Source organism: Lynx canadensis, chromosome B2, assembly GCF_007474595.2.
Source record: "Lynx canadensis isolate LIC74 chromosome B2, mLynCan4.pri.v2, whole genome shotgun sequence".
NCBI lineage: Eukaryota > Metazoa > Chordata > Mammalia > Carnivora > Felidae > Lynx > Lynx canadensis.
The window spans coordinates 36,027,205-36,039,487 of NC_044307.1; the positions used below are offsets into that span (position 1 = coordinate 36,027,205).

At 51.1% G+C, this 12,283-nt stretch overlaps 1 protein-coding gene across 1 annotated transcript; it reads left to right on the forward strand.

The window, feature by feature from the left end:
* Positions 1-2,451: 2,451 nt before the first annotated feature.
* On the forward strand, positions 2,452-7,837 carry PIM1 (Pim-1 proto-oncogene, serine/threonine kinase). The gene is made up of 6 exons (XM_030315406.1): positions 2,452-2,911; positions 3,036-3,142; positions 3,250-3,300; positions 3,394-3,760; positions 5,323-5,499; positions 6,296-7,837. Exons 1-6 carry the CDS (start codon positions 2,830-2,832, stop codon positions 6,451-6,453), a joined length of 942 nt encoding a protein of 313 aa, XP_030171266.1. The 5' UTR covers positions 2,452-2,829; the 3' UTR covers positions 6,454-7,837.
* Positions 7,838-12,283: the final 4,446 nt, after the last annotated feature.

Here is a 12,283-nt window from a genome sequence, read left to right on the forward strand (position 1 = left end):
TACACGTTTGGGGCGCCTGGGTGGCTCAGTGCATTGAGCATCCATCTTTGGCTCAGGTCACGATCTCGCAGTTCAGGAGTTCAAGCCCGGCATCGGGCTCTGTGCTGACACCTCAGAGCCTAGAGTCTGCTTCAGATTCTGTGTCTCCCTCTCTCTCTCTGCCCCTTCCCCTCTCACACTCTGTCTCCCTCTCAAAAATAAATAATAAATAACCATTAAAAAAATAATAAAATACTTTAAAAATATATAAATATATATAATGTTCAAAGAATAGGGAAACAAGGTATAACTAACTAATTGAGGAGTTAATCAACAAGGAGATCTAAAAAAATAAAAAGCCAAACACATGATTGTCAGATGAGTGGAGTGGACAGTGAAGAATGCTTGGCGTTGTTTAACAGTCTGGTGTCCTGGAGGCTGGAAAGGCTTTAAATAAAAGTGAAGAGGTGAGGGCGTCCCTAGGATGCCCTCGGAAATAGGTTGGACGCCTCTGGAAAGGCAGAAAGTCTGGCAAGTGCTGGGTGAGTGGGAGCATGTCGGGGTTGTCCTGTAGGGCTCGAAAAAGGAGAACAGGGTAAAGGGGATTGGAAGAGCTGGGTCACTTACATTTACACTGGATGTCTTAGTACCAAGGACAGTCGTAGACCCTGATGAAAGGCAATCTTTGAACACTCCCAAGTTGCATTTGGGTCATTGTTGTATGACCCTGTGTCATCCTATTTATGTTTCATTTTCCTGTCTGAACAAAAGGGAGCAATTCTTGTTCTCTTGGGTTTTCTCCTAGTCACCAACCATAAGAGTTAGGCCACAGAACACAAACAAAAGGAGAATGGAATATTTTATAAGATAGATTTGTAAAAGCTGAACTATCATCGGGGCACATCTTTCTAAAACAAGCGCCGGCGAAAACTTTTAACGAAACACCTAAATTCACCAGTGACTGCCGCTACAGCTAAGATCCTCGAACTTCCATTTCTCCTTTAAGTGACAGGCACTTGAAAAATATTAAAACGGGATGCAGTTAGCTTTCGATGACTTAGGCCACCGACGATTCGATGTATGGATTATACAGAATTTTAATGGACTCATTTCACACGTCGTTATCAACTCTACGTGAAGTTTAAAAGGACAAAGGCTGAAAGTGGATTTGGCCAGTTTTCCGCGTTATTTCCACGGTGGGGCAGCGAGTGGGGGGATTTCCTTTGAGACAAGACTCGGTGCAGCCAATAATTGCTAGTATTGCCAGACTGGTAATAACAGGCTGATGAAAAGGTGAACACAACGCGAAAACTCTGATTAAATCAAGCGCGCCCTCCCACCCTCGTTTTCGGCGAGGAATTTTCCTCTTTCTCCCGCCCTCACAGGAGGGGCTGAGACAGCATCTGGCATCATAATACCAACATTTGTTTCGTGATTCCTCTTTGCCGGGCACGCTAACACACATCACTTCTCAGGAATCAGGATTCACTGGTACTTGTCTGCGTTTTTAAAATAAACGCCGGCTCGAGAATCTGGGGGCTGATTTTTTTTCCACCAGCTGGAACAACCGCGATCTGGACCCCTCCCCCGAATAAGCCGAGCTCTCCCCCGGTTTTATTCCAGGCCTGTGACACCTCCACTCCCTCGGTGAAACCGCCGTGACTCACATCTTTGCAGCTCCTTCGCCCCCCACGCGCCCCCAACACACAACCCCCGAGGACCCAACCCGAGCCCACAGCGCCTCGTGAAGCCGCCCAAGCCGACTTGGAGGTCTCGGGTCTGAGTCACACAGGAGGACCACCCTCGTCGGCACCCCGCCCCCCCCCCCACACACACACACAGTCCCTCACTCCCCGGCGCGCCGGCCTCCCCGCCTGACACACCGACGCCCGTCGTCCCCGCGCAACTTGTTATGCTCCAGCTCGAGCCCTTGACCCAAAAACCTCCGAGAAACAGAGAGCCGCAGAGCCGGCCTCCGGCGGCCTTTGATGGCTTTGTTATTGTTTGGGTTTGAATCGATACGCCCCTCCCCATCCTTCCTCCCTCGCGGCTCGACACCCAGCTCCCGCCTCCCCTCACGCCCCGCGCCCCTCCCCCTCCATTTTGGCGCCTTTTCCTTCCCGCCACGTCGTGGCGGCGTAGAGACCATTCTGACCGCGAGAGCGGGGCGGGGCGTGGGCGGGGCGCGCCGCGTTATGCAGATCAGTCAGCTTCTGGTTGGCTGGAGACGCGCCGGCGGGGGCGGGGCCGGGGCGCGGCGAAGGAGCGCGCGGGGCGGGGGCCGAGGGGAGTCGCCCTGTCCCGCCGCTTCCCCACCCCCTCTCCTCCCTCAGCCGGCCCGGCAGCCCGGCTCCCCGCCTAGGCCTCCCGGAGAGGCCCCGCCCCATCCCCGCCCGCCCGCGACCCCCCCCGCCACCGCCGGCGCGCTCCGCCCCTTTACTCCTGGCGGCTGGGCGAGCCGGGCGTCTGCTGCAGCGGCCGCGGTGGCGGAGGAGGCCCGACAGGACTTGGCGGCGGCGGCGGCGGCGGCGGCGGCGGGACCGGCAGCAGCAGCAGCAGCTACAAGCTCCCAGTGCCGCGGCGCTGCCGCACGAGCCCCACGAGCCGCCCACCCCGCCGCCCTCGGCGCTGACTGACCCCGCCGGCGTGTCCGCCAGCCGCCAGCCCCGGCAGCGCCCCCAGTCGTCCTCCGACTCGCCCTCGGCCTTCCGCGCCAGCCGCAGCCGCAGCCGCAACGCCAGCCGCAGCCTCAGCTCCAGCCATCGGCACAGCCACCGGCATAACCCCAGCCCCAGCTCCTGCTGCAGCTCCTCCAGACACAGTCCCTACGCCGACACCCTGGAGGTTGGGATGCTCTTGTCCAAAATCAACTCGCTTGCCCACCTGCGCACCGCGCCCTGCAACGACCTGCACGCCACCAAGCTGGCGCCCGGTGAGCGTCCACCCCCCACCCCTCATCCCGGGATGGGGAGGCGGCTAGACCCCTAGGGTTGGGAGCTGGAGGGGGGGGCCCTCACGGGCCGGCACTGAGTCCCCTTTGCCTCCCCCTTTCCTAGGCAAGGAGAAGGAGCCCCTGGAGTCGCAGTACCAGGTGGGCCCGCTACTGGGCAGCGGCGGCTTCGGCTCGGTCTACTCAGGCATCCGGGTCGCCGACAACTTGCCGGTGAGTGGGCGCCCCGCCGTGGGGAGGGCGCGCCGGGCGGGAGACTCTCGGGTGTGCTTTGGCCCCGGCGACAGGACCTAATGGAGCCTCTTTGGGGGGGTTTCCAGGTGGCCATCAAGCACGTGGAGAAGGACCGGATTTCCGATTGGGGAGAGCTGGTGAGTGCCTTGGAGTGAGCGACCCTGAAGGATGGGGTGGGGTGAGGGGTCCCCTCCGACTCCCGCCCTAACGTAGCCCCCTCGCCCCTGCAGCCCAATGGCACCCGAGTGCCCATGGAAGTGGTCCTGCTGAAGAAGGTGAGCTCGGGCTTCTCCGGCGTCATTCGGCTCCTGGACTGGTTTGAGAGGCCCGACAGTTTCGTGTTGATCCTGGAGAGGCCCGAGCCGGTGCAAGACCTCTTCGACTTTATCACGGAAAGGGGGGCTCTGCAGGAGGAGCTGGCCCGCAGCTTCTTCTGGCAGGTGCTGGAGGCTGTGCGGCACTGCCACAACTGCGGGGTGCTCCACCGCGACATCAAGGACGAGAACATCCTCATCGACCTCAATCGCGGCGAGCTCAAGCTCATCGACTTCGGGTCGGGGGCGCTGCTCAAGGACACCGTCTACACGGACTTCGATGGTGAGCCAGGCCTGGGAGGGAGCTGCCGGGGAGGGAGCTGCCCAGGTGACTTGGCCTTGCCTGGAGGCCTCGGCCGGCTTCCCTCTTCGGCCCTTTGTAAAGGTCATCGGGCCGTCTGGCTCGATGCTCGCAGGGGTGGGGCGAAGAAGAGCTTCCCAGCGTAGTAAAGCCGGAGATTTCCAGCCAGCTGAACCTGTCATGTTTCTGGCATGATTTTATTTTTTAAGTGGAATTCAGTGGGTTCCAAGCTTTTCCGATGAATAAGAGGTTGTGGGCAACCGGCCGTAGCCCAGATTTCTGAAGTCTGACCCAGTTTCCCCGCCAGTAAAGGGATGGGGTGGGGGGGGGGAGGGAGGAGAGAGCGGGAGAGATGAAAATTGACAGCGGCTTTGTAATTTTTGTTTTGTTTTATAAAGGAGTTTTCTGTGATGTAGTTTTTAGAGCTGCAGTTTCTCTCCCCTTTGATCTAGGGACGGATAAAGGGATAGAAACAGTAGTTTCACTAAATAACTCATTTTATTGTGCTTCCTCCTTATTTATTTATTTATTTTTTGGCATTGTGGGGTGAGGGAGTCGGGAATGAATGTTGTGAAATAAGATCTCTTGCTGGTTTGAAAATTAGTTGGGTGTCTCCGCAGAGAGGATGAAAACCTACCCTAGGGAGGGGCTTGGAGCGGGTTCTTTCAGAAAAGATGGAATAGAGAGCCCGAGATCAAAGCAAAGGAGGGTGGGTCATCATCTGAGCGGCTTAACCTAACCAACTACAGCCTTTCAAAACTTGTGACTGGGGCTTGTGGTTTGTGTTTATTTGCCCTTGGAGGACGCTGGGTTGGGCAGCATTTTTTTGTATTTAACAGTTAATGGCTGGCCGGGTCCTCCCTTGTTTTTTCCTCCGAGTCTTTGCTGCCCCCTGGTGAGCACAAGCGGGATGGCTCCCACCTTTTTTTTTTTTTTTTTTACAACCCAAAGTTTGTAAACAGGAATCACGTGGTCTGAAACCGGCTCTGCAGCGCTGTCTACCTTTGCAGCGGGGGGAAAGACAGGGTGTGGATGTCTGTCGCGGCGCTCAGAGCGGGGGGAGGAAGGCCTCTCAAAGGGCACCCTGTCTTTTAGGATGTAGTATGTTGTATAAGGGCCCTGGACTGGATGGCAGCTGAGAAGAGAATCACCCAGGCTCCCGGGACACCTTCATGCAGTTTCAGGATATTCTGGGATACCTCCCTGGGTTGTGCAGACTTTCATCCCTTCGTCCCATCGTGGGTGGTCCTAGCGCATGCGGGCCTCAGGCTTTGGGTTTGTGGCCAGCGCTGTTGGTCTGTAGGAGCAGTTTGTAAAGAATTTTGATGTATGGTCTGGGCTGGTAGAGAGGTGGGTAAGGCCTTGTGTTGGAAAGATGCCACTCATCCACTCCTTTTAGCCTAGGGGGGAGATAGAGTTAGCCCAGCTCCTGTCCCGGGAGAAGTGGAGTGGTGCTGTTATTTTGTAAGAGTCATTCGCTATATGCGTTGCTTTGTTTCTTTTTGCTAAACGTGTGTTTTCCTTTCTATTCCCCCGGCTCGCAGGGACCCGAGTGTATAGTCCCCCAGAGTGGATCCGCTACCATCGCTACCATGGCAGGTCGGCCGCCGTCTGGTCTCTGGGGATCCTGCTGTATGATATGGTCTGTGGAGATATTCCTTTTGAGCATGATGAAGAGATCATCAGGGGCCAAGTTTTCTTCAGGCAGAGGGTCTCTTCAGGTAACTTTTGGGAAGCCCCTTGTTGAAGAGAAGCAGGAAGCACGAGGCGGCTAGGCCTCAGGGGACAGTCTTTGAATTCTGGAGAGCTTCCGCTCTCCAGGGGATGCCGCGACCCTTGGCTTAGCAGAGTCCTAGGCCAGTGATCCCGGAGAGCTAGCGCTCAGGAATTGAATGCTTTGTGTTGAGCATTCCCTGGGAGGCCATAGGAAGACCATGTGTGAGAATATTGTGAAGAAAAGACCACCTAGTTTGGCCGAAAGCTTTTTTTTGTTGTTGTTGTTGTTATTTTGTTTTTTGTTTTTGTGCCAGCAGTCCTGATCCCTCAACTCCCGGCTATTTTGCCACAGAGTGAAAAGTTGAGGGTTCTTTGAGCCTTCTCTCTCCCCTTAAGGCAGACTCTCTAAATATTGTGGTTCCAGTGACCTCATTGTGGGTGGTGTTCATATTTGTAAGTTGTAGGTGAATTGAATCACCTCATCATGCTCACTGATGTCTCATCAAAATCCCTTGTCATCATTCTTCCTATTTCTAGTGAGTGGGTGTCGTGGGAAAGGCCCCAGCTATTGAAGTTTGAAAACCACAGGTTTAAGAGGGAAGCTGTTTTTTAGCTGAAAGCAAGTTGGAAGATCCAGCTCTTATGGTTAATACCTTCCCATTGAAAACTAGTTCTAGGAGGTTCATGGTCTCTGTTGGACCCCGGACTGTCGTGGGCCCCTGGGAAGCAAATGAGCAAGACCTTTGCATCGCAGAAACAGGTTGAGTCATTTGTAACCTCTGTCTGTCTTGCTTTCTGCAGAGTGTCAGCATCTCATTAGATGGTGCTTGGCCCTGAGACCGTCAGATCGGCCATCCTTCGAAGAAATCCAGAACCATCCCTGGATGCAAGATGTCCTCCTGCCCCAGGAAACAGCCGAGATCCATCTGCACAGCCTGTCACCAGGGCCCAGCAAATAGCAGCTTTTCTGGCAGGTCTTCCCCTCCCCCTCAGATGCTCGAGGGAGGGGAAGCTTCTGTTTCCAGCTTCCCAGAGTACCAGTGACACTTCTCGCCAAGCAGGACAGTGCTTGATAACAGGAACAACATTTACAACTCATTCCAGACCCCAGGCCCCTGGAGGTTGCCTCCCAACAGTGGGGGAAGAGACTCCTCTCCAGGCGTCCTAGGCCTCAACTCCTCCCATAGATGCTCTCTCCTATTCAAAGAGGTCCGGCTTGGCTGGACTCTGCAAAATCCTGGGGGGGGGGGGGGGGGGGGGGGGGTCAGAACCCTGCCATGGAACTGTTCCCTTCATCACGAGTTCTGCTGAATGCCGCGATGGGTCGGGTAGGGGGGAAACGGGTTGGGGTAGGATAGGACTAGCAACATTTGAAGTCCCTGTCACCTCTTCCGACTCTTCTGAGTGCCTTCTGTGGGGACTCCGGCTGTGCTGGGAGAAATACTTGAACTTGCCTCTTTTACCTGCTGCTTCTCCAAAAATCTGCCTGGGTTTGGTTCCCTATTTTTCTCTCCTGTCCCCCTCCCCCCATCCTTCCTATGAAAGGTGCCATGGAAGAGGCTACAGGGCCAAACGCTGAGCCACCTGCCCTTTTTCTGCCTCCTTTAGTAAAACTCCGAGTGAACTGGTCTTCCTTTTTGGTTTTTACTTAACTGTTTCAAAGCCAAGACCTCACACACACAAAAATGCACAAACAATGCAAATCAACAGAAAAACTGTAAATGTGTGTACAGTCGGCATGGGTAGTGTACAAAAGGATTGTAGTTGATTGAATTTTTTTTTTTAATTTTGCCTTTAAGTTATTTTACCTGTTTTTGTTTTCTTTTCTTTCTTTCTTTCTTTTTTGTTTTTTTTGTTTTTTTTTTTTTGGAAAAGATGCGCATTCTAACCTGGAGGTCAACGTTATGTATTTATTTATTTATTTATTTGGTTCCCTTCCCTGCTCCAAGCTTCCACGGCTGCTGCCATAGTTTCTTTCCTCCTTTCCTCCTCTGACTTGGGGACCTTTAGGGGAGGGCTCGCTCTGTTCGTAGGGTGACGGGACTCAGGCGGGACAGCTGCTGCGGCTCCCTGACTGCTGCGGGGCCCCCTCACCTACTCGCCCAAGTGGGTATGGGTTCCGTGGGGGAGGGGAAGGGGCATTGCTGACTGGTGTACATAGGATAGATATATGAAAAGCAGTTCTGGATGGTGTGCCTTCCGGATCCTCTCTGGGGCTGTGTTTTGAGCAGTATGTAGCCTGCTGGTTTTATCTGAGTGAAATACTGTACAGGGGAATAAAAGAGATCTTATTATTTTTTTTTTTTATACTTGGCGTTTTTTGAATAAAAACCTTTGTCTTAACTTGTGGCTTTTAAAGTGTTGTCCGTGATGAGGGGAGGCTCATTTCTTGAATTCCTGGCGGGTGCCTCAATCTCCTGGGAGGAAAGAGCGTTAAGACGAAATTGGGTTTCCTTCAACAGGACACGTGGGCTAGTAGCCTTTCTGAAATAAATATGCGGCCAAAGGCTTGGTGGGGGGCAGCCTTCAAATTCGGCCTGAGGGGTCCGACCTCTATTTCTGATGCAAATTCTAGAGCCCTCAACACACTATACAGCCTAGTCGGTTGGTGTCAGTCACATTTCCTGGGATAGCTCCTCCTGACTAGTGGCGGTGGAATTACAGAACGTTTTCATCGCTGCAGAAAGTTCTATTGGACAGGGCTGACCTAGAGAGAGCAAACCTCTCTATTGCTAAACTGACAGCGGAAGCTTCTTTTTCAGCCGTCGTTCCCACCAGCCAAACATTCTGAGCACGCATACCTGACGTGTTCAGCTTCCTGAAAACCTACATACCTGTAATTGCTCTCAGTTCCCGATTCAAGGTCCCTTCACCTTTCGTGTGGGCTTGAGTCATTAATAGCAGGTGGGTGGAAATGTTTTTGACTTAAGCAGACCGGGTTTTCCCCTCCGATGTGCTTTACACAGAGCTTATAATGGGAGTGGATGGAAAGTTAGCTCTGCCATTTTCCTGCTTGTTCTGGGATTAGTGTTTTTAGTCTATGATTTCTTTGCAGGAATCTGCTCAAGCCCCTCGCTCTTTTTGTGAGTTTCTTTTCTCTTTATCTTTTTTTGTTTTTCAAGTAAACTCTACCCCCAGCGGAGGGCTCGAACTCACAAGACCTCGAGTCGCAGGCTCTACCAATGAGCCATCCAGGAGCCCCTGTCAGAGTTTAGTGTGAACTGGATGGTAGAACCTATGAATCCACTTAGTGCACGTGGCCTGAATACACCCTGATAGGCAGCAAGCACGTGTTGGAGCGTGTGCTGCTGTTAATTTGCATATTAAGTATTAGTAAATGTTGGTTTCTTTTTCTGGATAAGCATCAGCAAGCGCCTCTAATATTCTTTCCCCCTGGGTCATCTTGCTCCCTCCCCTCGGTGCACGCAAACACCCTTTGGACGCTGGCCAGATGTCTTGTCAGGTTGCTTGAGGGTCCGGGGTCACGATACTTTTCATTGTCTGCCCTTAAGCTTGAACTAGACCCCAAGCCCTAGCTCAGCCCCACTGTGGCTGTGGGAAAGGAAGTATTTTTCGGTTTTGGGGGCCGATGTTTTGAGTTCCTCTTTCCTCCCCACCCCTACCCAAGCACACACACAAACTCCCAATCTCTTGGAGCATGAATGTTGTATGCCTCATCCTTTCCAGTAAAGTTGACACTTGAACGCTCAAACGTTGCTCCAAACTTCTAACGAAATCTTGCAAAACCCCACCCATCCCTCCCTTGAAGTGAATTTCTGGCAGTTTCCCCTACTGGGACTGCTAGGGGGTGATGGAAGACTGTCTCTTTAAAGAAATACAATATCGTGCTCCTATTACAGGGTGCAGGATATTAGGGGTTGTATGGGAAGGGAGAAACATTTAGTCTCTTCTCGCTGGCAGTTGACAATCTAGTGTGGAAAGGGAGTCCATGTCTAATAAGACTGGCCACAGGAATATTGGGGGAGTGATGGTTAGAAGCACTAGCTTGGGACTCACTCTTGAGCTTTGATTCCATCACCATTACCTGGTTGCCTTGGGCAAGTTCTAATCTGCAAATAGAGATATTTCTCGATTGGATTGTAAGGAAGAAGGAATTAAATAAGGGGTGTACTACTGGCAAACAAACACTAGGGATTATGCTTAGGGATGCCTAATAGATGTGATAAAAGTATGGAGGTGGGGAGGGCAATAGAGTCAGGATAGTGGTCCTCACTTCTGGGGAGGAGGAAGGGAAGCTATGGTTTGGGGAGGAGTATCTGTACAGGGGCCTTTGTTTGGGCAATGCTTTCTTTCAGAGGCTAGATGATAAAGATGAAGGTATTTGCATGACCCCCCCCCCCCCCCGCCTTTAAAGTAGGCTCTAAGCCCAACTCATGACTCCAAGATCAAGAATGGTATGCTCTACTGACTGAGCCAGCCAGGTGCCCTTGCGTTGTTCCATTAAAAAGGTTTTTAATGTTTATTTATTTTTGAGAGAGACAGAGACAGAATGCGAGTGGGTTAGAGGCAGAGAGAGAGGGAGACACAGAGGCAGAAGCAGGCTCCAGGCTCTGAGCTGTCAGCACAGAGCCCGACGCGGGGGCTCGAACTCACGAGCTGTGAGATCATGACCTGAGCCAAAGCCGGACACTCAACCGACTGAGCCACCCAGGCACCCCCCTGTGTTGTTCTTTATAGCTTTTGGTTGGTCTTAAATATTGCATGATAAATTTTAAATTTTGATTTAATTTTTTAAAGTTTATTTATTTTGAGAGAGAGAGAGAGAGGGAGTGTGAGTGAATGGGGAAGGGGGAGAGAGAGGAAGAGAGAGACTCCCAAACAGGCTCTGTGCTGACAGCACATCTCCATCTCACGAACCGTGAGATCATGACCTGAGTGGAAATCAAGAGTCCGATGCTTAACGGACTGAACCACCCAAGCATTCCAATTAATTAATTTATTTTATTTTATTTTTTATTTTTTAAAATTTACATCCAAATTAGTTAGCATATAGTGAAACAATGATTTCAGGAGTAGATTCCTTAATGCCCCTTACCCATTTAGCCCATCCCCCCTCCCACAACCCCTCCAGCAACCCTGTTTGTTCTCCGTATTTATGAGTCTCTTATGCTTTGTCCCCCTCCCTGTTTTTATATTATTTTTGTTTCCCTTCCCTTATGTTCATCTGTTTTGTCTCTTAAAGTCCTCATATGAGGGGCGCCTGGGTGGCGCAGTCGGTTAAGCGTCTGACTTCAGCCAGGTCACGATCTCGCGGTCCGTGAGTTCGAGCCCCGCGTCAGGCTCCGGGCTCATGGCTGGGAGCCTGGAGCCTGTTTCCGATTCTGTGTCTCCCTCTCTCTCTGCCCCTCCCCCGTTCATGCTCTGTCTCTCTCTGTCCCAAAAATAAATAAACATTGAAAAAAAAATTAAAAAAAAAAGTCCTCATATGAGTGAAGTCATATGATTTTTGTCTTTCTCTGACTAATTTCAGTTAGCATCATACCCTCCAGTTCCATTCACATAGTTGCAAATGGCAAGATTTCATTCTTTTTGATTGCCGAGTAAGACTCCATTGTATATATATACCACATCTTCTTTTTTTTTTTTTTAATTTTTTTTTAATGTTTATTTATTTTTTTGAGACAGCGAGAGACAAAGCATGAACGGGGGAGGGTCAGAGAGAGGGAGACACAGAATCTGGAACAGGCTCCAGGCTCTGAGCCATCAGCACAGAGCCCGACGCGGGGCTCGAACTCATGGACCGTGAGATCGTGACCTGAGCCGAAGTCAGCCGCTTAACCGACTGAGCCACCCAGGCGCCCCCACCACATCTTCTTTATCCATTCATCCATCGCTGGACATTTGGGCTCTTTCCATACTTTGGCTATTATTGATAGTGCTGCTGTAAACATTGGGGTGCATGTGCCCCTTCGAAACAGCACACCCGTATCCCTTGGATAAATGCCTAGTAGTGCAATTGCTGGGTCATAGGGTAGTTCTATTTTCAGTTTTTTGAGGAACCTCCACACTGTTTTCCCGATTAATTAATTTTTTTAAAGTAAACTCTACACCCAACGTGGGGCCTGAACTCACAACCCTGAGATCAAGAGTCTCGTGTTCTACCCACTGAGCCAGCCAGGGGCCCCCATGATAGATTTTAAAAAGTAACAAACAAATTTGTGTTTATCACATAGGAGGCAGAAGGTGGAGTTATTACTGCCCTTGACTGAGGTGATCTGGGAAAGCTTCAAAGAGGAAGCAGCATTTCCACTGGCTTTGAAGGATGAGCCTCAGTTTGTTCATCTGTAAAGTAAGGCATTGAACATGCAGACTGAGCTAAGAAATCCAGAGGCTAATTTTTTTCCTCATTAAACAAAGGATCAGTAAACTACGGCCTACTGACCAAGTCTGGCACAGCACCTGGGTTTATATAACCTGCAAGCCAAGGCTGGGTTTTATATATATATAAATATATTTTATATATCATTTTATTATATATATAATTTATATGTCACATAAATTATAACATTATATATATATAAACGTTTATTTTATATATAAACATAAATTATAACATTATATATATATATAAACGTTTATTTTTGAGAGAGAACACAAGCAGGGGAGGCTCAGAGAGACAGAGGGGGACAGAGGATCAGAGGCGAGCTCTGCACCTACAGCAGAGAGCCTGATGTGGGACCCAAACTCACCAACGGAGAGATCACAACCTGAGCCAGAGTTCGACGCCCAACCGACTGAGCCACCCGGGCACCCCGGGTTTTATGTTTT

Bases quoted from the DNA above. Each gene is read 5' to 3' on its own strand.
- PIM1 (XM_030315406.1), top strand. From the start codon at position 2,830: ATGCTCTTGTCCAAAATCAACTCGCTTGCCCACCTGCGCACCGCGCCC. The intron at 3,143-3,249 runs GTGAGTGGGCGC...GGGGGTTTCCAG, and splicing joins GGGTCGCCGACAACTTGCCG to GTGGCCATCAAGCACGTGGA. The intron at 3,301-3,393 runs GTGAGTGCCTTG...TCGCCCCTGCAG, and splicing joins TTTCCGATTGGGGAGAGCTG to CCCAATGGCACCCGAGTGCC.